The sequence below is a fragment of the Perognathus longimembris genome, chromosome 8, assembly GCF_023159225.1.
Source record: "Perognathus longimembris pacificus isolate PPM17 chromosome 8, ASM2315922v1, whole genome shotgun sequence".
Lineage (NCBI taxonomy): Eukaryota > Metazoa > Chordata > Mammalia > Rodentia > Heteromyidae > Perognathus > Perognathus longimembris.
The window spans coordinates 59,433,771-59,460,271 of NC_063168.1; the positions used below are offsets into that span (position 1 = coordinate 59,433,771).

The 26,501-nt window shown below is 41.0% G+C and overlaps 1 protein-coding gene across 3 annotated transcripts in view; it reads right to left on the minus strand.

The window, feature by feature from the left end:
- Positions 1–4,562: 4,562 nt before the first annotated feature.
- Positions 4,563–26,501, minus strand: part of Clip4 (CAP-Gly domain containing linker protein family member 4) — a 95,163-nt gene continuing 73,224 nt past the window's right edge. For all 3 annotated transcript variants that reach the window (XM_048353199.1, XM_048353198.1, XM_048353197.1), the window contains exons 10-16: positions 24,335–24,424; positions 23,271–23,414; positions 21,081–21,215; positions 17,904–18,027; positions 12,672–12,733; positions 9,791–9,863; positions 4,563–4,955 (exon numbers count right to left, since the gene is read on the minus strand). In XM_048353199.1, the coding sequence (XP_048209156.1) occupies positions 4,628–4,955; positions 9,791–9,863; positions 12,672–12,733; positions 17,904–18,027; positions 21,081–21,215; positions 23,271–23,414; positions 24,335–24,424 (956 nt within the window). In that variant the 3' untranslated portion in view covers positions 4,563–4,627. The remainder of the gene's footprint in view (positions 4,956–9,790; positions 9,864–12,671; positions 12,734–17,903; positions 18,028–21,080; positions 21,216–23,270; positions 23,415–24,334; positions 24,425–26,501) is intronic.

Here is a 26,501-nt window from a genome sequence, read left to right on the forward strand (position 1 = left end):
TGTAATCTTAGCTACTCAGGAGGGTGGGATCTGAGGATCACAGTTGGAAGCCAGTCTAGTCAGGAAAGTCCTTCAGACTTTGATCTCCAATAAACTACTCAGAAATAGCCAGAAGTGGCACTATGGCTCAAGTGGTAGAGCACTCACATTGAGCACAGAGAGACGCAGGAACAGAGCCCAGACCCTGAGTTCAAGCCCCAGGACCGGCAGAAAAAACCCACAAAACTTTACATAACTCAAAACTCCCTACCAACTCCTCAACACATTCAACACTTCTTTATTTGAAAGGTACAGTAGGAGTTGGTAGAGCTGCTGGTGCTATGTCATGCAAAAATTCTATTCACTACAAAACATTCTAAAAGGAGACAGAAAAGGCTCTTCCGCTCCTCTGGTACTTCTCTCCTTAGAAAAGACTGTAAAACATAAGAAACAGTTCTATTTCTATCAAATATAATAGAGCTATTTAATGTCAGTCACATGCCCATCAAATTTCACCCTATGTATTTTCTCTTATATCAAAGGATCATTCACAACAATGGTGGTGGAAACAAAATCTCTGTGTCTGTGTGCACGCACGCGTGCATGCACGCACACACATGCACACCTGTTCTGGAGTTTGAACTCAGGACCTCACACGCTCACTTGGCTTTTCCCACTCAAGGCTTGCACTGTACCACACCTCCACTTCCCCTTTGGTGGTTAATTGGAGATAAGAATCTTCCATCTGCCTGAGCTGCCTTGGAACTTTGATCCTCAGATCTCAGCCTCCTGAGGTAGCTAGGATTACAGACATGAGCCACTGGTGCCCAGCTCAAAATCACTTTTGCCTGTGGGAAGGCATCATATTCCACTGTTACAAAATCTTATTAAGCCCCATAAATTGTACTTGGTCAGTCTACCCACAAGCTTCTTAGGAATATTGTGTATTTAAAGAGCTTATGGGACACTGCAAAAACAAAAATCTATATACCTAGGGATGTCAATAAGCAATTACTAAAAATAAGTGTGAGGCTGTGAGTTTTAGATGAACTACTGTACCTATTTTACAAATAAGTTCAGTGAAGCAAAGGACATGATAATAGTAAATTCTATTGGTGTGTAATGTGTTAATGTGTACATGTCTCTGAGTCTGACAATTAGAGAACCATTTGATGACTGGTTAAAATGACTAGATCTGTTTAATCAACCAAGAACAATTCTTAACACATTGGGTGTATACCAGTGACCAATGTGATTTAAATTTAACACACATTCTCATAGGCAACTTCAAAACAAACATATTAAGCAGTAGGGACCAATGTTGTGAGCACTTGGGTATGCTCCAGCTCATTTTCTCTGTATGAGACCACACATATTGCCATGTTCTGGGAATTATCCTCATCTTGAAACAGAAATTCAAAGTCAGTCCCAGCAAAACAGATAGGAAGTCACTTCAGGGGCTACATCGTCTGCCCCTTCTCTCCTCTAGCTGCTCACCATCATTTCATCTTTTACCTGTTGCTCTTAGAGGTCAAGCCGGGATGCTGGATTTAAACCTTTCTATCCCTCTTTCCTCCCTTATCTGATACAGCATTCCTGTCCCCTGCTTAGCTTCTCAAGGTCACCTGTCTGATGCTAGCTAAAGAGTATCAATGTTTTAAACCATCAGTCCCTCTGTTGGTTTTGCTGAGCATCTACTAGAGGGCAAATGTGATTCGAAGTGGTGGGATATAGTGATGACCACAACAGCAGTCGATCCCCAGCCCTTGGTCCAATGTAGAGAACTAATAAGCAAAACCATGCACATGGCCAAGGGTAGTAAACACTAAGGGGAGCACAAAACATGAGGGGTCACAGGAGCTCCTGGAAGGAAGGTGCAGGGGACTCACACCAAGACACTACCGTCTGCATATGTCCGTGTACCGCCCCCATCCAGATTGCCCTGAAATCTACAAACAAAGCTTCCTAATCGAAAGTAGCTTTTTTATCTAAAGTAGCTATTTTATCTAAAGTAGCTATTTTATCTAAATTCAAACTGTCGTGTTTTGCTCTGTATAAAATGCACAACCTTCATAATCAATCTTACAGGATTGTAGAAACTCGTGACGAAGTGACTCTGCCCATCAAAATGTAACAGGAGTATGGCTAAAAGGCACTATTTTGCTCATTGAATAAAATGCATGATACTTTTTGAGATCCTTTTGTAAGATGAAATAATATAGGATGAAATAATAAATGGGATGAAATATTTCTATGAAATAGGGAAGCTCAGAGCAACATGGCTCCCAAATCACAGAGAAAGAGAGAGAGCTGCAGACAGGGTAAATGACACGCTGCTATTACAAAACCAAACAGCTTCCCTTTTATTAATGCTCAAGAAGTAAACTTTCAGTGGCATTTAATAAGCGAAATACAAATGAAAACACTAATTTGTATGGAGAGTTTATGTAAACATACACATGACATGGATTTAATCATCCTAATCTAAATATGAAGAGAACGTTTTTTAACCTCTGAAGTCCACTCAGCATTGGTATTACTGTTTCTAACTTATTTTTTTTTATATTTAATGGGAAGAATTACGGGCACCCAAGTCCAGTCTACTCGTGGATTTCATATTAAGATATAAATAGAGTTTTAAAGAAATAATCTATATAGTAAAATAAGTTTACTTTGAATCACAGCACAGTCATTTTCTTCAATCAATAAAAATATTCCTTGGTTATAAAACAGCCTTATTTTGCAAGTGTATTTCAGGAAAATAAGTCTAGTAGTATTTGAAATACCACGCTTTGAAAAAAAAAAAAAAGGCAACCAAGTGACAGAATTTCGTTTGAAAACCATATATTGCAAAATAGTTCAGCCTATTATATTTCTAAGCACAAAGCAAGCTCCATTCTGAAGGATACTTTTAATCTTATAAAGCAAACTGTTCCAGTATTTTGGTGGTAGATTTAGGTCTAAATATTTACAATAAAAGATAAATCTTTACATACATAGAACAGAAGGTTGAATATACATCAATGAGACAAGGTTACATCACTCTATTAGGAAGCTCTGTTAACATGTGCTCAGGAAGAGAAATGAAAACGCAACATTTAGCAGTTTTATAACCGCCAACCTCTCCCAACACTAGAAACAGAAAACAGTGACCACAGCAAACACACCAGATCCACAAGTAGTGAAACAAAAAGTTCGAACAACATGAACATTTACACAAATAACCAAATACAGTATGTTTCTTATATCTCCAAAAAGCCAAAAGTGCATCTTATACTTATCTATTTTATTTATTTAATTTTTTTTTGTGGTACTAAGCTTTGAACCCAAGGCCCTACATTTGCTAGGCTGGTGCTCTACCACTTGAGTCCATGCCCCCTAGCCCTTTTTGTTTTCATTATTTTTCAAAAAGAGGTCTTGCCTTAATGCCAAGGATGGCCTGGCACACAATTCTCTGATTTATTTTTCCTACACTGCTGAGATACCAAGGATAACATTGAACCAGGCTTTTTATTGGTTGAGATGGGTTCTGGTCAACTTTTTGCCCAAGCTGGCCTAGAACCACCATCCTCTCAATCTCAGCCTTCCAAGAAGCTAGGATCATAGGCATGAGCTGGGCACTAGCAGCAGCATGTTTGAAAAAGTGCTGTGTGTTTAATGTTATAGATCAATCCAATAAAGCAATAAAATAACTATGTGCAAAACGAAAATCTGACTTACATTCGTAAATCTTAATATTGGTAGTTTGTAGTTCATACAGATAAGGCAGCTGAGCAACAGAATGAAAATATCACACACTATACAGAGGTTTATAAGAGTTCTGAGCCACCCCTCCCCCCCGCCAATTCAGTCTTCGTTTTGTAACCAACTTGTTAGTTGGCTATTTGACAATTAGGTGAGAAGTAGAGCCAGATAGTTCATTCACCTCCCAAGGTCTAACACAGCTTTCCACGAGTCTTTCCTCAAAGCCTAAGTGACTTGACCCAAAAATTAGGAGAAAAAAAAAATGCACCACCACCACCCTACCATCCCCTTAAGACAGTTATTACAAACAAGGCACCGACAGAAAGAAAGACTTTGAAAACACTTGACAGGAAAAGGGCATGCGGACATTTTTTTTTTCCACAATTACAGCACTGGGGAGACTGACATTATGTGCACAAATAACACTGGAGGAAAATCAGCCCATCACCTAGTGGCATGTTTTGCTTTTTGAAAAAGAAAAAAAGTTTTTTTTTTTTTTTTTTCATTTCTTTTTGTCCCAGAATGTCCCGGGGACATAAAGCTTTTAAAGCTTTTTAAAAGTGCTTTTTTTCCTCTCTCTCTGAAATCGTATTTGAAAGAATCATGATTCCCAAAGTTCATAGTTGTGACCTATGGCCTCTTCCTTAATTATAATAATGGTTTTTAGGAAAGCAATTATACTACATTTTTTTTTCCAGTTTTACATAATGGCTAGTTTAGCCAAATAAAGCAGCCATTAGCCATGGACTCTAGACTATACATAATGTATGTATATGCATATATGTATGTGTGCATATATATGAGCATATCTACACATATGTATGTATATATGTGTGTGTGTATACACACACACACACACTTCTACGTCTGTATATATGCTCAGTTAACACTTTGGAAGTCCAAGTCAGCAGTTCTCATCCACCAGCTTGGACCCGTTAATGCCCCGGTAGGTCACCCTGCTCGGCCTCACGAGGACTCCGTGGTTGGGTTTGCAGGTGAAGTAGCGTTTGTCCCCCACGGCGCCGTCGTGCTTCCCTTTGGCGCTCCGGAGCTCCAGGCCCAGCCAGATGCCCGCGGCGAAGTCGGCGGGGCCCACGTACCTGACGGTGGCCATCTCGCTGGAGCTGGTGAGCAGGACCTGCGCGCCCTCCTGCAGCCGGGCGCCGGCCTCCAGCCCGCCCGCGCCCGCCGTGGCCGCGCTGCTCCAGCTGCGGCGCAGAGCCGTCCGCGACCTGTGCAGGGGGGGGTCGGGGGCGGGGGTGGGGGGGGGAGGAAAGCAGCAACAGGTCCTTAGGCACGAAAGCCATCTCCACCGCCACAGCCACCGTCGGAATTCCTTATTCTAATGCCCCCATCGCCTTTATTATTATTTTTAAATAAACTCCAAATGGCAGTATGACAATGGCAGTATGAATGTTTTTTAAAAACATTCTTAAGGTGTTTTTTACTTTCTCTTTTAATACCTCCCTGATCTGGAGTGTAAGAGTTCCTGTGTGTATGGCAACTGCTTGCTACACACACACACACACACACACACACACACACACACACACACACACACACACACACACTTGCTTTGAAATAGCAATTGGGAAAAAACCAAAAACGGAAAACATGTGACTACTCTTTATTATAAAATAAAGCAAGAAGAAATCAAACTAGCATTTTTACTAGGGTGAATTAAAATTACCTTTCATTCAAAAATAGTTCTTTATATGAAAACAAATGGTAAAAAAGAAAAACAACAACAGTTAAATGTACAACTTTAAGGCAATAGGGAAATACAGACAGATGGGGCTATAGATCTCCTCCATGTCTGACCACCAGCCACCCACTCCCTCCCACAAATACTGAAGGTCTGAGTGCAATTCCTTTCTTTTCCCTACAATTCATTATCACTTGGTGTTCCACAGATCCCTTCTAAGTTTTCACCACCTACCTGACGCAGGAACACCAACAGGCTCACCTGTGAATTTGTCCCAAGTCTAAGCCACTATTGCCGCCCCCCCCCCCCCCACCTCATCCTGATAGCCACTCACAGTGTCTCTGACCTGAGACCCTCGGGAGAGCTTTTCTAGAACCATGATGCTACCTGGAGTCTTCCTCCCCAGTCGCAAGGGAGCTCTCTTTTATTCCATCTTTCCCCACTGCACACACAACACAGAACCTGTTACTCAAACTTCATGAGACCTGACTGAGAACAGAACCTGGTCATACTTATATTCTACTTCATTTTCTATACTTTCAGATATACCATTACAATACAGCATCTCATCTGTTCCCATCACCCACCCATAATGAAATCAAGAAGGCTTTAACCTCATGGATAGGAAGCTGGGGCTCAGGAATTCACTCTAAGCCACACTTGGTAAAAGCAGATACAATTCTAAATAGAAAATACTTTTTAAAAATCATAATCATAGCCTGGCACTGGTGGCTCCCATCTGTAATCCTAGCTACTCAGGAGGCTTCGAGCTGAAGATCATAGTTTGAAGACAGTCTTGAGCAGAAAAACTGTGAGACTCTGATTTCCAATTAACTACCAAAAAAAATCGGGAAGTAGAGCTCAGGTGTAAAGTATCCGCCTTCAGGGGGAAAAAAACGTCAAGGAGAGAGCTTAGGACCTGAGTTCAAGACCTAGAACTGGCAACCAAAAATCATTATCATATCAGGCACAAAGCACTAAATTTAACATACAAATATGTATTATCTTTTTAAAAAGAACACAAATAGCTACTAAATACACAAAAGAAAAAAATGAAAAGAACTCTATTCCTAGATAGGAATACCTATTTGTTAATTTTCTAAATTCCACAGCAAATGGACAATTTTTGCAATCTCACAAAATTACCATAATTTTGCATAATGAATGACTGTGCTATCTCTTCCTGAGCACTTACTATGTTCATAATGCTTCAGCACATGCATTATCTCATTCTGCCTCATTCAAAGAGTAGAGGAGGTCTTCCGACCTTCCTCAGAAGAGGAACCAAAAGCTCAGGGCCAAGCTGTCCAAATGCAGCAAGAAGGCTCTTGTCACAACCACAACATACAACTTGTGGGTGGGGACAGGAAGGAAAAAACTAGGAGAGAGGGAGGGAAGGGTTGACATGATTCCAAAACAAATGTACTCATTACCTGACTTAGGTAACTATAAGCCCTCTGGACATCACTTCTTCAATAACAATAAAATATATTTTTAATAAAAAGGTCTGGCCTCTATTATTATTTAAATTATTTTTTCACTTATGATGATGATATAAAAATGTTTCCATATCATCGAGTAGTATTACAAAATATTGCAAAAATCATTGAGGAAAAGTACTATTAAAGATTATGAGCATGTTCATAATATATTAAGTGAAAAAATGTTCTGAAGGGCATACAGAATATGATTCATCTAGCTCAGCAAGAAAATCCACACATATGAAAAAATATAAAGCAAAATGTTACTAGCAATCATTTCATCCAGGTTGCAGATGACCTTCATTGCATTCCATTTTCCTTCAATTTTTCAAATATTGTACAGTCAACTTTCATAAACTAAAAAATTTATTTAAAAAAAGAAACCAGTAAGTGAATTCAATATCTAAATCAAAAATTAATGGCATAGGTAAACTATACAGTGTGTTATACGCTCATGATTTTAATTGAAGTATTTCAAAGCTCAAACACCCAGCGAATTGTGCAGCTTAGAGCCACAGTATGTTTGAGAACTCCATTTAATCATCCCACGACACTTATTGGCCACCTATGAAATGACAGGCATGGGACTCATCTCTGGAAATGTGTATATAACCATCAGAACAGTGTTATAAGCTACAATAAAGACCGTATAAGGTGAAGAGTTGTGCAGAGAAAGAGAATGAAATCTCTCCCCTCTAAGGCCTCAGGGAAGGCACTTCAGTGGGAAGTGATGGTTAGGCCAGCCAGAGAAAGAGGCAGACAGAAAAAGGAAGCCAGAAACAGCAGGGGAGAATAATACTGCTATTATTCTTTATGGAAATGCATTTGAAAATGCATACAGAATTCTGAGAGTGACAGTCACTGGGGAAGCTAGTCCCATGTGATAAATTAGGAAGAATACACAAGTGTGCCCTGGGCAGGCCTCTATCTGCTGTCCCCTAAGTATGGACTTCAACTGTGTTGGAAAATTCAAAGGCAGAGCACACCAACACGGGACATGAATGGATGGAACTCATGCAAGTGCAATATAGCCCAATGGGCCGGATGCAATATGGACTTGTCAGCACCAGCTTTGAATGGCAAGGAGAAGAGCTGTGTGAGAGAGGATGGATGCCTTGTGCCTTTCAGGCCTCAGTGACAATGACAACATCATAATCTCCAGCTCATTTTCCGATTACTCCCTTGCTTGGCATGAGATCTGTAATGCAACTCCACCTTTCCCCATGGCTTGTTCCTCTGAAGGAAACACATCCATTGTTACCATCCTAATCCTGCAAGGTTCCTGAAAGAACACAACCTGTTTGGGTTTGGTCTTTCACCAAAAAAATTCCCCCTTTCTAGCTCTTTCACTCACACAACGCAAACATGTCTTCTGTCCCGGTACTTTGAGTTTCTCACCCAGCAATTTCATCATCTCTGATTATATTTTCTGCAGTTCTCCTGAAAAATATCACTTATTTCCATACAAATGACAGCAATGCCATAAACAACCCACTCTGCACATGGCTGTCCAATCGGCGCACTGCCTCTCTTACCCTAAGTTCAAGGGCAGATTTCCTACTCATTGCCAGCACCAGTCTTTGGTTTTTAAGATCAGTGGTCACCAAGCATTTTGGCCACATGTGCTGTAAGTAAAAATAAATCTAAACATTGATGTCACCTGTAAAAGTATGTTTCTTCTCTTAAACGGTTGTTAGTGCCGTTTTGTACACTTACTAGTGACGCTACAGAAAATAAATACTGCTATTACTTTCTTGGGTGAACAGATCCTCTTGAACAAACTTGTACTCACTACTCACAGCCTTTGCACAGATCCTTCCCGGAGTCTGTGTACTATGTCCTCCACTCCACAGGAACTTCCTTCCTACCTCTCGACTTCTGAATCCTTTCTTTCCCATATCTCTTCTTTTGTTTGTTCTGTTTTGTTTTTGTTACCAGTCCTGGGGCTTGGACACAGGGCCTGAGCATTGTCCTTGGCTTCTTTTTTTTTTTTTTGGCCAGTCCTGGGCCTTGGACTCAGGGCCTGAGCACTGTCCCTGGCTTCTTCCCGCTCAAGGCTAGCACTCTGCCACTTGAGCCACAGCACCGCTTCTGGCCGTTTTCTGTATATGTGGTGCTGGGGAATCGAACCTAGGGCCTCGTGTATCTGAGGCAGGCACTCTTGCCACTAGGCTATATCCCCAGCCCGCTTGGCTTCTTTTTGCTCAAGGCTAGCACTCTACCACTTGGGCCATGTGTCACTTCTGGCTTTTTTCTGTTTATGTGGTGCTGAGGAATCAAACCCAGGGCTTCATGAATGCTAGGCAAGCACTCTATTGCTAAGCCACATTCTCAGCCCCCCACGTCTCTTCCATTCTGCCTAAGAATTTTCCAAAATCTTCAGTAAAGAGGAGCATAATGGTATACCCATAGACTCTTTCAGCTTCTCAAGCTGAAACATTCAAAAATTAGTGATGCTTTTGAGCAAGGATATTCTACAAGGGGACATGTGAGAATTTTTTAAAATAATTATAAGATTGCCCTATGCCTTATGCCCCTTTCATGGATAGTTGGCCAGATTAAATCAAATCTGATTAATTCAATCCACCCTACTCAATGAAAGCACAAAATGTAAATTCCTCCAATGTTTATTAACAAGTACTAACCTCTTAGAAGAGAAAAATATATGCACTGTGCTATTTTTAGCCACTTGTGACATTTTTAATTGAGCTTGCAAAGGAGGGAGGAAGAACTCCACACACAAATCACTCCTTCTCGCTTGTGTTAAAATCCTACCAAGCATGTACAAGATACAAAATCCCACTTTTCTTTCTTCACAGAATTCCGTCACGTTCATCTTGAAAGGTGATTTTTTTTTTCCCTACATCTTCTGAATACTCACTTGGCAAAAGCATTTCTCCTGTTGATCTCTTTTTGGGATGAGGCAGAAGTTGTGCTGAAACTTCTCCTAAAACCTAAATATCAAAGTTCAAGTTAAAAGAGGCAAAACACAGATTTCCAGTCCTTATTAAATGGGTTTTGTCAATTTCTTTAATCAGCGTTCTATAATTTCTTTGGAAAAAGCAAAGGAAGCCAGTACATATACAGAACATAATTGTACTTCTCTATTTCTTGACAATTTCTTTTTTTAAGTTTACCTTCCTGGTGAAATTATGCTCATACAGGAGAAAATGGAAGAGCAGGACATTTCTTTTTGGAGCTTTTGAAGTTCATCTTTGACACATCTGAACCACCAGCATCACTACTTATATGTCCTAGGGCCATTATTACTTAAAATTAGGGTCATTTGAACGCATGCTATACCTCAACAGTCAGTCCATTTCTGTGGAAGAAGCCTTTAATGAAAATTAAAATCAAGCCCCAGAGAGAAAATATCTTCAAAATGCATCTCTGATAAAGATTGGGTATTCCAAATATACAAAGGAACTCAACAATCAGAAAATAACAAATACAATTTAACTGGGCATACGACTGAACCATTCCTGGCCCAGGAAGATATGGCAAATAAGGCTAAGAAAAATCCCTCAACCTCTACTAAATATGAACCATGCCCTTCCCCCATGGTCAATAGGCAGAAGCTCCCAGTACCTGGAGAAAGGGCTTTAACGAGGTAAAAGGAGATCGCAAGGGTGGGCTCTATCCCACAGGATATGTCGGGCTTCTTTATAAGAAGAGATTAGGACAGAGACACAATGTGGGAACGACTGTGTGAAGCTCCCCGAGAAATACGGCCCATGTAAGTCCAACAGACTCACGCAACCCCACACATCATCAGGGAATTTCAAATGAAAGCCACACACCTACTACAATGGTGAAATCCGTAGGTCATAAAGTTAACTTCAACAAATAGTTAAGGATTGGCATAACACAAATAACTCTTTCACAGATGGTTACCTTTATGGAAAGTAAAATGGAATTTAAGTCCTTACCACACACAAAATCAATTTCAGGTAAATTGATAAATGTGAAACACAGAAATAGAAAACTTTTAAAAAGCAATATAGAGCCCGGTGGCGGCAGCTCGTGCCTATGATCTTAGCTACTCGGAAATCTGAGACCTGAGGGATCACAGTTCAAAGCCAGCCAAAAGAAAAGAATGAGAGCACTGGGAATGTGGCTTAGTGGCAGAGAGCTTGCCTAGCATACATGAAGCCCTGGGCTCGATTCCTCAGTACCACATAAACTTTGCCGAAAGTGACACTGTGGCTCAAGTGGCAGAGTGTTATTCTTGAGCAAAAGGAAGCTCAGGGACATTGCCCAGGCCCTGAGTTCAAGCCACAGGACTGGCAAAAAAAAAAAAAGTATGAGAGACACCATCTCTAATTAACTTCTCCAAAATTGGGCTGGAGGCATAAGCTCAAGTGGTAGAGCACCAGCTATGAACAAGAAAGCCAAGAGAAATAGTGCTAGGTCTTAAATTCAAGCCCCAATATAGGGGAGTGAGCAAGACAGACCTAGGAAGTCAGACAGACAGATAGATAGAGGGCAGGATGGCAATCTTCTGTCTTATAGGCTGGGTACCAGGGTGACATATGCCTGGAATCCTAGCTACTCAGGAGGCTAAGATCTAAGGATTGATTGAGGTTCAAAGCCAGCCTGAATAGGAAAGTCTGTGAAACTCTCATCTCCAATTAAATCACCAAAAAGCCAGAAGCAGATCTGTGGCTCTATTAGTAGAGCAAAAATGAGCAAAATGTGAGCAAAACTGCTAAGGGATAGTGCCCAGGCCTCAGTGTCAGCACACACACACACACACACACACACACACACACACACACACGTGTGTATGAAAAGATTTCTTAAAACAAAAAAAATGCAAACCATAAAATAGTTGTCTTTTGTCTATACAAGATTTAAAGGCGTCTGATATTAAAGGCCCCAAAAGAAGAAAAACATAAAAATATAAATCACCAATTGAGCAAGATAAGTTATTTGCAACATATGAGACCAACAAAGCATTAGCACTTCAAATATATAACAAAACCTTAAATTAGAATGAGAAACAGCAAAGCAGCGAAATGGGCTAGAGACCTGAAATGGTATTTCATAAAAAAGGAAATGTGTATGTATGGCCCTTAAAGTGAAAACAGGCTCAGTCTCAACTGTAATCTGAAAAATGCGCAGAAAAGCCACAATGGAGACCATTTACACCCATCAGACTGAGGAGAAACAGAGTACAGCTAACAGGGGTGAGTATTCCCATCGTACACACACATATCTACATAGATACACATAGATACACATGCACACACACATATATAGATACACACATACAGCCTGGCGCTCCTATAGGGTAAAGGACATTAACATCTACCACTCTAGAGGAACTTCTGTACATGCACAGTTTGTAATAATAAAACACAAGCTATGACCCCCAATTAAATTATATATTTCAGTGCAATGGTAACTAACAATACATCAGACCAAACATGTACTTCTGCATGGGGTAACAAAATATTAAGAAAAAAAACAAGGAACAATTAATATAATCTTAGGATGGGACATGGGACATGAAGACAGATGAGAAGGGACCCAAGGATTTCTGCCACCCAGGTGATCATCTTGTGCAGTTGAGAGTCAGGGAATGGATGCCTTCTCTGTGACCACATGAACTACACAATATATAAGCTCCATCTACTCTCTTCCATACATGTATGTACATATACATACATATACATATATACACATACATCATAATCAAAATCTATCAGTGAAGACAAGTAAAAAATATGTATTAAGAACATACAATCTTGTCATCTTACCAGGATAAGAATGATTCTGTTTATTTGAAATTTCTGAAAGCGTATCCAGGGAATCCGTTAATCTAGAAATAAAACAAAGCACACCTTGTTAGAGTGGCTGCTCTTGAGATGGGCAATAACCAGAAGGAAGATGTCCTCACTCCATAAAAATAAGTAGCATGTAAAAAGTCCATTAGAAATGAATTCACCTGGAATCCTACTCAGGAGGCTGAGATCTGAGGATCACAGTTCAAAGCCAATCTGGGCCAACAAGAGTCGGAGGGACTCATCTCCAATTAACCACTGAAAAACCCCAGCACCAGCACTAAATAAATAAATGGATGGATGGATAAATAAATTCACTTAAAATAGGGATCTCACTTCATTTTGAACTTTTTCTTCAAAGAAGAAACTAAAAATATGAAAATGTCTATTTGATATCAAGTTTAACAAGTGTTAGATTAAAATCGCAAAATATCATGGAAAAAATATCACTAACTCATTAAACTGGAAGACAGGTATTAGCAGATTTTGTGTTTGTGTGTAATTTTTCTGGCAAAAAAATGTGCAGCTAAGACAATTTGAGGCCCTTTATATTTAATGCTAAGCAAAATTGTGAAAGTCACCTTCCCAATAGCTTTCTCTCCATTTTCTGATCTTCAGATCATTCCATATTTTTAAAAAGACAATCGTGACAACCTCATTTTCTTTCAACTGTTTGCTGACCTGAATCTGCAAAGCTTTCATTTGTCAATCACTTCCTCTAACATACTTTATTTCCATCAAGAAATCCTGCAACTCCTGCAGTATCTGTAGTGTCATCTTGCAATTCAGATGCATCATTTTAACATCATATAATACAGTACACCTCAACTGACAAGAGACTGATGGACATCAAGAACATGACTTGGCACTGGGCCCTGGTGGCTCACACTTATAATTCTAGGTGCTCAGAAGCCTGAGGCTTCTGGTTCAAATCCAGCAGAAAAGTCTGAGAGTCTTTTCTCCAACTAACCAGCAACACTCTGGAAGGGAAGCTATAATTCAAGTTATAGATGCCAGCCTTGATCAAAAAAGCCAATGAAAGCATGAGGCCCTGAGTTCAGGCACTAAGAAGATAAACTCTATGCTCATAAAGAGAGAGAAGAGAGAGAGAGAGAGAGAGAGAGAGAGAGAGAGAGAGAGAGTGCATGTGTGTGACCAGATTTGGTCTTAAGAGAGATTAGATTTGATCTAGCCCATAGGTTTTCTTAAGAAATGTTGATTGATTTATATATTAACAAAAAATAAACTGTAAAAAATAACTATTAAATACATTAAATGAGCTGTGTTGGTACCTCATGCCTATAATCCTAGATACTCAGGAGGCTGAGATCTCAAAATCACAGTCCAAAGCCAGCCCAGGCAGGAAAGTCTGTGAGACTCTTATCTCCAATTAACCACAGAAGTGGAATGTGCCTCACGCTGGTAGAGCACTAGCCTTGAGTAAAAAAGCTCAGGGACAGCACCTAGACCCTGAGTTCAAGCCCCAAGACAGATGAGGAGGGAGGGAGGGAGGAGGGAGGGGAGAGGAGAGAGAGAAAGACAGAGAGAGAGAAAAAGAAGGGGGGGAGGAGGAGGAGGAGGAGGAGGAGGAGGAGGAGGAGGAGGAGGAGGAGGAGGAGGAGGAGGAGGAGGAGGAGGAGGAGGAGGAGGAGGAGGAGGAGGAGGAGGAGGAGGAGGAGGAGGAGGAGGAGGAGGAGGAGGAGGAGGAGGAGGAGGAGGAGGAGGAGGAGGAGGAGGAGAGAGGGAGAGAAAGAGAGAAAAACAAAAAAAGAGAAAGGAAGGAAAGAAAGAGAAAGAAAGGAGGGAAGGAAGGAAAGAAGGAAGGAAGGAAGGAAGGAAGGAAGGAAGGAAGGAAGGAAGGAAGGAAGGAGAGAAAAAAAGGAAAGAAAGAAAAGAAAACATGAAATGAAAGCTGAGTAAGATTAAGTGAGTCCAGGAAGCAGTCTGGAGAGGAGATAATGTAGGCAAAGATTCAGGAAAAGGCCAGTTACAGAGCTGAGGAGAAAGGTGCAAAGTCAGGTTGTGACTTGGCCTTAAGAATATCCTGAAGGGCTGGGGATATGGCCTAGTGGCAAGAGTGCTTGCCTTGTATACATGAGGCCCTGGGTTCGATTCCTCAGCACCACATATACAGAAAATGGCCAGAAGTGGCGCTGTGGCTCAAGTGGCAGAGTGCTAGCCTTGAGCAAAAAGAAGCCAGGGACAGTGCTCAGTCCCTGAGTTCACGGCCTAGGACTGGCCAAAAAAAAAAAAAAGAAAGAAAGAAAGAAAAGAATATCCTGAAGCAGTCCCTAAGTTTAAAATCCTTCCATTCTACAGATAAAGTGGGGTCTTTAACGAGCTCAAAACTGGCTTGGATCAGGCACTCCTCAAAATCAGAGATTATGTCTGTTTTATTGGCTTATAGAATGCCTTGCACAGCACAAAATGCCTAAAAGACACTTAATACTATTTGATGATGATGAATGAGACAATCAGAAGATGACAGGAAAGCAGCTGGATTGAGACAGTGGTTCATTTAGAGACAGCCCCAATTCTTTTAAGGAAGAGGGGGTTGCTTTCATAGGCACCACCTTAAAAAAGACCAAACAGAAGACAAGCAAAACACCAAATGCCTCTTTAAAAAAAGAAAGAAAGAAAGCTAGGAGGGCAAACTGAAGCCATGAGAAGCAATGTGGCTGAGCTGAACTAAGAATCAGAGTTAGTTCATATTTGCTGTGTCCAGAATTCGCCAAACTATGTACTCTGAGGAATGGAACACAAAGCAAATCCTAGCCCTCATGACCAGGAGACGAAACTTCAGTGAGCCTGCAGCAAAGTGCAGATGAGAACAATATACAAGCCCACAGGTGATTCCACTGGACTTCACCCCCAAGTCACACTCTGGCCAGACGTGGGTCCCAGGAGAGTTAAGGATGCTCTGGCAACCAGATGGGGTTAGGTGAACTCCGGATGTTCTGAGTGTGGGCCTCACTTTCCTCATCTGGAATCATTCTAGGGCCTGCCCCACAAAGTTACTATAGAGAAATAAACCCATACATGGTCTGGGCTGAAAATGGTACCTAGTCTGTGTAAAGTGCTATTCATTAGCTAATTCCTCTTTTTTTATTACAAAATAAGAAAAAAAGAGAAAGAGAAAAGTGCTTAAACACCTGGGCTGAGTCCAATGCCTCCATTAACTAGCTGTGTAACTTTAGCGGAGCTACTTTATCTCCTAAAAACTGTTTCTTCACCTGCAAAATGGGAACGATCAGGACTTTGTAGAGCTCCTTGAAACCGAGGGCAGGGCTGAGAGAAGCAGTACAGTGCATAGCACAGTCCACCTCTTGGTTGATGCTCAATAAAGGTTTGCCACAGGGATGGATATCAAATAACACTGAAGTGAAGATACTTAGTGAAGTACAAAGCTTTCTATGCTGAATACTTTCCTATTGGAGGGGAGGAAATAATGATGTCAAGTACCTCACTGAAGGAAATTAATACAAAAAGCATACATAATTATTCAACAAGAAATATATATATGTATATACTGATGACAAAAATAGATAGAAAAATAAACTTCAATTCACTCAGGAGCAGTCACAGTCTAGCTATGACTACCAGACTGTCACAACAGATCTTGTCTCATGAGTGTAATTATACCGTGCATGCTATCTCTTATTTAAAGATTAGTGTCCTATTTCCCAGCCACTGAAAAGCACACCACGCTCAATGAGGAAAGGCATTCCGTATTTGCCCCAGAATTTCATGACCGCTATATTTCTGCTCAACTTGTTGTTTAAAACCAGTATGAGGGGGTCCACGAGTGCACTACCTCACAAAGAAACACGGAGGTGGTTTATTATGTATAACTCCTTGAAACTTCACTTCCCCCAAAGATCTACTGCCTATCTATTTTTGAAAACGAAAGAAATCAGAGGGAAAGAAAGCCATTTTGGTTCCATTAGGTTTGTAAGAGGATGAATGGATTCCTGCTGGCAGGAAATTTAATGTAGTTAGGATGTGACTGAAGCAATCAGGGTGCATTTTTACTTTTGTTTGCATGACAGATTAAGCTTGCTACTCTCACTGTTCTAAGCTTCAAACGCCACTTCTAATAGCCTACACATCCTCATAGGGTTTGCAAATGAGGAAGAAAGGAGGTCTTTAAAATTGCAAATCCTCAGCAAGTCAAATTTAGCTTTCCATGAGCCTTCCCTCTGAAGGTGGGTGCTTAACCCTTTGAAAGAAGACATGAACCAGTCAGCACAGATCTTCTGGATAAAATTAGGATACATGTCTTCTCTCATATGTAGAAGTTGAGTCCAAATTGTAAACATATATGAAAACATAGCCAGGGCTACATGCATATATACATAAACCAAGTGACTAAGTATGGTCCAGTGATAAAAGGCCTTTGAAAAGAACTTACAGTTTAATGAAATGAATATCAGGAATGACCTGTTGAATTGAAACCTCTTTGTATAACTACTGAAGCATAATAATCAATCAATTAATTAATTAATATTAAATATCAGGAAGCTGAAAAAAATTTTGTCAGAGAAAGGATAAAGTCAAATGAAGACAGGGTAGATAACTAGAGAGAGGAAGAGTGGGAAAATACAGACGTAACACCCAATGTGTATATGTGAAAACAGAACCAGGTAACTTGAGGGGTTTGGTGGGGTTGGGAGAGATGGAAGATTTTTTTTTTTTTTTTTTTTTGGCCAGTCCTGGGCCTTGGACTCAGGGCCTGAGCACTGTCCCTGGCTTCTTCCCGCTCAAGGCTAGCACTCTGCCACTTGAGCCACAGCGCCGCTTCTGGCCGTTTTCTGTATATGTGGTGCTGGGGAATCGAACCTAGGGCCTCGGGTATACCGAGGCAGGCACTCTTGCCACTAGGCTATATCCCCAGCCCGAGATGGAAGATTTTAATGGAAGGGGTGATACTGACCAAGATGCATTGCGCTTACAAACTGATCTATTGCACTGAAACTCCTTTGTACAACTATCCAAAGATAATAATGAGAAAACAGCAATGCCTTAAAGTGTGCATTTGATAAGTTTAATAATATAAATGCATACCTAACATAATTGTTAAGGAATGATTCCTAGAAAAAAGTCTTTCATTACAATGAATGGTTTATATAGTATCAAAAAATCAAGGTCTCTGTGTGCTACTGCAAATTATAAAAAGCCTACATGATAAACGTGCATTCTTTTTCTCACCTCTGCACTCTGGATGGAGGAGCAAATATTCCGTATCTTGGAGAACAACTAAAGTACTGCACACCTCCAACTGAACCATCGTTCTTGCCATGAGGTTTTTCAAGCTCTATACCATACCAATACCCTAGAACATGAAGATTGCATTTTTAAAGCATCTGCACTTTACTCAAAGCCGTTATGCTTATTATGTGAACTCAAATCTTGATGGTTTAACATTTTCACAAATGATCAAAATGCTAGGAGATCATCGTGATCGTTAAGTTTTCAAATGATAAAATTACAAAATAAAACTTGAAAATCTGAAAAATGGTGGGAGAAAAAAAACATTTTACCAGCATAATTGCAGAGCAGTACATTAAGGGAGAAAAATCAAATGTAACAACACAAATTTGCAAAGGATTAGCTATCATGTAAGTAGAATACGACCAGAATATATCTCAAAACTATAATGAAAAAGAAACTGTCCTTGACTAATGCAATATGCTTCTGTAAGAGTAGTATAATATAATACAGTGATACATATAAATTGTAAAACATATAAATCTCAATATTAGAATACCACAAAAGTTCTTAAATAACTAAAGAAGTACAAGAGATCATATTTTTTTTGGGGGGGTGCCAGTCCTGGGGCTTGAACTCAGGGCCTGGGTATACTGCCCCTGAGCTTTTATGCTCAAGGCTGGCACTCTACCACTTGAGCCACAGTTCCACTTCCAGCTTTTTGGTAGTTAATTGAAAATAAGAGTTTCGTAGACTTTCCTGTCCAGGCTGGCTTTGAATCACACTTCTCAGATCAAACCATGATCCTCAGATCTCAGCCTCCTGAGTAACTAGGATTATAGGCATGAGCCACCGGCGCCTGGCAAAGATCCTATTTTTAAAATATCACTGGCCATCATAGTGAGCCTGCTTTCTCTCTATTAACTTTTCATCTCAAGATGAAAAGAAAAATCATTTTCAGCCAAGTTGAGAAGACTTAAGTTAGCTAACAGGAAGAATTTTCAGAAAGACTTTCAAGTATTTAAAGGGCCAACTCCAAGGAAAGGGCCATGACTTCCTCTCCTAGAGAGCCAAAAGCTGAAGTAGTTAGGCTATGTGCTTCCCTCACACACTTACAGAACTAGAATTAGCAAACTAAGGGAGCCTGAGAGGAGCGCGCATGTTTGTCTGCTCCTTTGCAGTTTAAAAAGACAGTTACATAGGGATGAACAAATAGACTAAGATCACAGTCAAGGCTAGCCAAGACATAAAGCCAGATCTTATCTAAAAAATAACCAAAGCAAAAAGGGCTGGTAGGATGGTTAAGTGTACAGTGTCTTTAGGCCCTGAGTTCAAACCCCAGTAATCTTAAAAAAAAAAAAGAAAGTCAACCTTAAGTAATACATTGTATCCCAGAAATCAAACCATTCTAGTCTTGTCTTATATAAAAGAAAGGTAAATTTAAAGATGCATGGTGATTGGGAAAAATAATCTACTGACTGACAGGCTTAGGTTTTTGTAGTGTCTCCTAAACAAACTAAATTACTACCTGGAGACCTAAGGAAGTCATGGGTTATGAAACAAACAAGTCAACTTAAAATCAATTCCATGTTAAAAACTGCTAGTAAGTAAATAAGAATACATTGTGCCTCCACCTGTAACACTAGCTACTCAAGAGGCTGAGATCTGAGGACTGAGGTTCAAAGCTAGCATAGGCAAAAAGTCCATGAGACTCCAGTTAACCAGCAAAAAAAAAAAGTGGTCATGGCTTCAGTTCTGAATTCAAGCCCCAATGCTGGAACAATGAAAAGACAAACAAATAAAAAAAGACTGTGTTGAGTTACGATTTTCCATGGCTCTTTCTCTTATCTCTTACTGTCTAATAGTCAGATATACTGCCTGCTTTTGCCCCTGACTCTCTCTGGACGTCTGTGCAGGATAGTCTCAGAGGACAGTCCTTCTCCAAAGCAAAAAGCAGGCATGCTGAACAACCAATTTAATGCAAATGTACAGATGCCTTAAGCCCAGGGTTCCTGGTCTGCAGCATAAACCATTGGGTATGCAGATGAGGCCTGGCCATCTCTACCCCACACTGCAGGAACCAGAGATAAGAAAATACTAATATTCTGGCAGCTGCTATCATGGAAGTAACTAACACCCTGTCTCTGACCTAGGATTCTTATGTCTTCTACTAACATCTGTGAAACTGTGGCAGTCTAGTTTGCTAGCTTGCAAACAGGTTAAAATCTCCGATCCATCCTGGTTCTTGACAGAATGTTATACCACACACACACAAAAAAAAATCAGTGTCATAGGTAATCTTTTCTTAAAATGCTGCAATGCCACCATGTGTTAAAATGGCATATTGCTACTTGAAACATACAAACAGGGCTTCATTCGACTGGCTTTTATTTACATGTATAATCCTTGAAAATGCAAACGAAAGTAATCTTTACTTTTGGTAACACAATAATAAGTAGATTGGGGTGAATACAAAAAAATACACAAACATGTTTTTTATTAAAGTCCCACAGTCCACACCAGCTCTCCAAGCCCCTCTGCTAAGAGCTATACATTAACTCATTACCTACGCATTTGAAGTATTATCTTTGGAGAAAAACTAATCCTGAAATACTTCCCTTGTCATTTCGCACAGTTGGAAATCAGTGAGCATTAACTTGGGAAATGACAGCTAATTTTAACATTAGCTAAATGGAAACACACTTGGCAAGGCAAATCAACAGGCGCCAGTCAGACTGCGCATAAACACCCTGTGTTCATGTCACTGTTTCACAACTTCTGTGCTGCTGCTCTTTCCCACAAACCTTGTTGACTGAGGAGTTTTCTGTGGTTACGTGTGTGTGTATGTGTGTGTGTGTGTGTATGTGCGTGTTTGCCTGCATGCGCACCAGCATGGGGGCTTAAATTCACAGCCTCGAGCTCTCCCTTAGCTTTTCACTCAGAGTTGGCATTCTACCACTTGAGCCACTCTTCCACTTGCAGCTTTTGGGTGTTTAATTGGAAACAAGAGTCTGGCTTCGAGCCACAATCCTCAGATCTCAGCCTCCTGAGTAGCTAGGATTACAGGCGTGAGCCACAAGTGCCCGACTCTAGGATTACATTTTCACTACCTATAAAATTTCAAATCTTTTGTATTTTAAAACTTGAAATGGAACAAAGGCTATTCGGATGAGTCACCTGGAGCAAAGTTTGTTGTCCCAAAGAATTTAATGGTACCAACTCTCTGGCCTACCACCAACACTCGATCTCCCAGGTGGAGTTCTCCTTCGCCGCGGGGATTATTTGCTACAGATGTTGTTGAAGAATTCAAACCTGTGGAGGTGATGGTGGAAGGGGGCCAGGGAAAAGGGAGAGAAAACAAAGGACAGACAACCTCAAAACTCATTAGTGCAAAAAAAAAAAAAATCACTCTGTATCTAAGTAGTCTAGTTAGTTTGAAATGTCAAACTTTGATACGCTTTATAACATAACAGTATTTCTGACATGAGAGGTCAAAGCACTCAATGGAAACATTTAGTGTTGCTTGAGAAAATTACAGCCTAGAGAAATTCACACAGACTGATTCCTGGTAAAGAATCGATTCTCTCAGAATCGCTTGCGAAGACATAGTGTTTTAGGGTTTGTTAGCCATACTTGTCTCTATCATGGAGACTCAGCTCTAGTGTTGAAAAGAGACGTAAAATATATATAAAGGGACAGGCATAGCTGTGTGTAATCAGACTTTATTTACAAAATCAGGGGGCTGTAGTTTGCGAATACCTATTCGAGTAAAGTGCTAGAGAGTATAGTTCACCTGGACTCAGCATAGAGGATACACAGAGGAATGTGGTCCAAAGGCAAAATGGCTACAGGTTAAGTAGCCCTAATCTGAAAATCTGAAATGCTCCAAAATCCAAAACATTTGAATAGAAAAGTTCAAATTCTCCATCGTATTGTATTCCAATGCAAAAAAAAAAAATGTAGCTGATTTTGAAGCATCTCAGATTTCAGATTTTGGATTCAAGATGCTCAACCAGTGAAGTCTGTGCAAATATTCCAAAGTCCAAAGAGAAAAATCTAGAATTCAAAACGTTTCTGTTCCAAAGCATTCTAGAGAAGGAATATCCCTCCTATAACTGGTCCTAATTACCTCACTTGAAATCCTAATTTAAAAAGACAAAACTACTCCCCTCTCACATTGATTTAAAACTAAGTCTCAGTGCCCACTACAAAATATCAGAAGATTTAGAGAAATATTGCCTCAAAAGTCGCCCAAATACAACAGCTAGAAGAAGAGAAGCGATGGGCTCCTGGCCTTGTCCTCTTGGCACGTAATCAGAGCCTGAATGGCTTCCATGAGGAACGGCCTAAAGGACCCCAGATGAAGGTTGCAGGGAGGTTAAGTGTGGAAACGCAGAAAATGAAAACATGGCAACCTACGGAGGAACCTAAACCCATGGAGAAGGCATTCTGGATAAAATTCCTGGACCTTCCAAGTAGCTGCTACTGTGTAGTACCTCATGGCTTATGAAGCACTTATCCCAGCATTCAGGAGGCTGAAGCCAGAGGACCATGACTTCAAGACCAGTTTGGAATACATAGTGAGACCTTGTCTACAAAAAGCAAACTGGGGGATGGGAGGAGGGGAAGGGCAATGATAAATAAGACACAACCTTGGGCTGGTGTTGAGAGTTTACAGGTGTCACACCCAGAACCTGTTCCCATGTTCTTGTAGACTATGGCCCAAAGACCCCAAGTTCAAAATGGAGACCCTAAAGCTGAGGCCCAGAGCAGAGACTACCCTAGCTCTCCCAGTTCCTACTCCTTTCTTTCTGCTCCTCTATAATTCTTTAACATACACATTCATTATTGTCCACCCTCTGCCATTCACAACTCCTCAGGTACACCCATCCATTCAAAGTAGGAGTATACACACTCTAGAAATGTTTCTGGGGTTCCGAACTTTCCTTCCCACTTCTCCTGTTCTTTGCCCCATTCCCCCTTTGAGACCTCCAGACCCTCTCCTGCATAATTTCAGTGATTCGAATCTTTAAAAAAAAAAAAAGCAAGCTTTTTAAAAATATGAAGATGACCCAAAAGCATGTGAGAAAGCTAAAAGGCAAGATGAAAAAAAAATTCAGATGGGGAAAAGCCACTAAGATTAAGCTGGGTGAACATCAACGCAATGTCTTCTATCCAACTGCAAAATAAAGAGACTTAAGGCTCAAGAGGGGGTTGAGGGAGGGGGGAGGCAGGGAAGAAAGAAAAGTAGTTCAATCTGACTGAAGTAAAGGGTTCCTTTCTACACATGTAAAAACAGCAAATCTACTTACAAACAAACCAAGATTAAAAACACCAAGCAAGCCTGGTTGAAAAAGCCATAGATACCAGCACTGGCTCTGGAGGACAGAGAAGGGCTTTTGCTTGTGGTCTTCTTGCTACTGTTGCTTGCATTCGTTTTCTTGGAGATGTTCTGTTTATGTTCCAAAGAAGATGTGGAGGAGGAGCTGCTGATAGTTCCATGCAGGGAAACTGAAACAGAGGAGGGAGAAAAAAGCATTCCTTAAGTGTGGAAAATAAGAGGTGAGACATACTATGTTTTCCCAGGCAAATTCTTCTGAAATATCCAAAGTTTCTTCGACGGTGGATTTTCTAATGTCAAATAAAATGCCTGATTTCATCCAAGTACACTTTATACATAAAAGATTTGATGATGCAAGAAATCATTTTAAGGATTCACACTGTAACCTCACAATCTTACAAGTGGATGTCAATGTAGCAACTGATATTATATTATCCAACCACCATCACCCACTAAAGCAAGTAGAGTAAGGCTTGAGTTATTGATACAAAAAAATGTTATTTGGATGTTTTAAGGTTAACAAATGTTTTGGGGGGTCTTCTTATGCTAGTCCTGGGGCTAGGGCTTCACCTGGCTTTTTTGCACATGTCTGGCATTCTACCACTTGAGCCATGCCTCCAGTTTCCAGCTTTTTGCTAGTTAACTGGAAATAAGAGTCTGCCAGGGCTGGCTTTGAACTGCCTACTGAGTCAGTAGGACTATAGGTGTGAGCCATAGGCACACTGCTATGTTACATGTTTTGAGTTAAACCTGTAGGCGAGCAGGAAACTCATGCTCTGTTCATACAATGGTTTGATGAACCCACTAAGCCCTGTTGTCAAGCCACTGGGTGTGTGCTTTCCCTCCATTCCCTCTTGGAAGCTAGCTCAGTAAGTAGTCCTCTAAGCACAGCTCTAAGAACACAGAATGACATTTTATGTTCTTAAGGACGTAGCTTATTGTGAGCTGTTGAAGACATTTTCACTGGTTATTTTTGCTGTGAATTTTCCCTAACTTTAAAACTTAAATACAATGGTTTCTCATTGTATTATTAAAGTCCCATGCATGAGCAAGCTGAACTTAAAGACCTGTGAGTTATGAATGCCGTTACCCTCTTTCTCGGTGGCAGCGTTCAGTTCTTTCCTGAGAGGCCCAGGCAGGGCTGACTCGGAAGTGTTCTCTTTCTTTGATGATGTCATTCCTGGGGCACCAGAACAAAAAGAGTCTTGTTGAACATTCAGCACAAAATTTTATTTGTTTTTCTAATTATACATGTATCTCTCATTATCTGAAACTTAGCCACTTCTGAAAACCTGCTAGGTAATAATTTCAAAGAAACCAACAGCTCATCAACCAAAGAGAAAGAAGAGGCTAGGAAGACAACTTGGTGGCATCACATTTGCCTAGCACAGGGCCTGCCTGCTGTGCCCAAAACTGTAAAAATGTAAGAGGAAATCTGGGCACTGGTGGCTCACCTCTGCAACCCTGGACACTCAGGGATCTGAGATCTGAGGATCCCTGTTCAACGTCAGCCTGGACAGAAAAATCCATGAGACTCTTATCCCCAATTAACCACCCCCAAATAAATAAATAAATAAAGCCAAAAGTGGAGGTGTGGTTCAAGGGTAGAGTGCTAGCCTTGAGCAAAATAAACTATGGTATAGCACCCACACCCTGAAGAAGAGGAGGAGAGGGGAGAGGAGGGGAGGGAAAGGAAGAGAGGAGGAAAAGAAAGAGGAAGGGAGGGAAAAGGGAAGGGGAGGGAGAAGGGAAGGGGAACTCTCTCGTAGGAAATGAGTATTGGAATTGGAAAGAAGGCCTGGCTTGAGCAGGGTTCTAGGTGTGTAACATTCCTTCCTCCAGTGGGAAGGTCTAGAGAAAACCTTCTAGAAGGGAGACTGGATGCAGAGGCTAGAGGAAGGCACTACAGCATCCAGGGATGAGGAAGGCCCTCAACTCCAGCAGAGAAACAGAAGGAGCAGGCAGAATCGATTTGTGTTTTTTTTTAATAATGACATTTTTCAGTTCTACCTGGCTCTGCTTTATTTGAATTTTTATAGAGATAACTGAACTCACATGAAGTTTTTTTATATGCAAAGATCCCTTTGTATAGTTTACAAAACCATAGGAAACTATCTCGGACCAGGTTGCTGAGTAATCTCATTCATCTTTTGTCAGGCTTGTTCAACATCCATGTGTGTGCGTGTGCGCACACACACACACATGCATGCATGCACATGCAAATATACAGGTACATATGCTTCTTTTTTTTGTTTGTTTTGTTGTTGCTTTTAACAAGGTCTAACTTGCTTTGCATAACCCAGGCAGTCTTGGGACTCACTAGGTAGACCAGGCTAGCTTCAAACTCGGCAATCTTCCTGCCTCTGCCTCTCATATGTGGCTTGTTTTTTAATATCTTTTATATCTCTCCTGATTTTTTTTTTCCATTTTTGTCATGAGTGTTCACCCTTAGTTCTTGGAGCATGACTCTAATACATTCTTTAAAGTTTGTATGCATGAGTTTCAATGGCCTTGTTACCTCGGAGCTGGCATCCTTGGACTCTATAAAATGCACAGAATTTCCTACTTTTTCACAATTTGAAGAATAATGACTAACCTGGATAATGTGTAATGGGACACTGGGTAATAGTAAAAGCCTGTAGGGAATCTTGGTTTTATTCTGACTTTGTTTCTACCTACAGTCGGGCTGGCGAGGTCCGGGCTGGAAGTCCCTGCCCACCTTGCCCCCGTGTCACTTGAATTTGCAGAGACATGGCAGTGGTGTTTGAATGCATCTCCTGTGCTATCCACTGGCCAGACAGGGCCTGCGATGACTCTGCCCAGGAGACCAAAGCCTGTGCTCCAGCCCCACCGGAGAGCACTCCTTTCATGATCTCCTGACAGCTCCAGACACAGGTTTCTGGCATTCTGAACACAACACCTCAGCTTCGCTTTCCCCATTCCATCACACAATATTCTTAGACCGATTCTGCCTCTGGGGCCAAGAAGGGGAAACAGAAGAAAACCCAGTAGAGACATACTGGGGCCACAGTTTCTTCCTCCAGAGGCCAGGGCTACCCTTCCTTGAGAACCGGGGTGCCTGCTCCTGGCTCTTGCCCCATGCCGGGTTGCCTAGGGACTGGGATAGGAGAGAACGAAAGAGAATGGGGTTTCCTCTGTGTTCCGCCAGGGAGGTCACCCCTTTCCTGCTCCTCAGGCCAGAAACAGGGGGCTTTGCTTGCACTGTCTGTCCACCCAGTGCCCACTGGGTGCTTCGG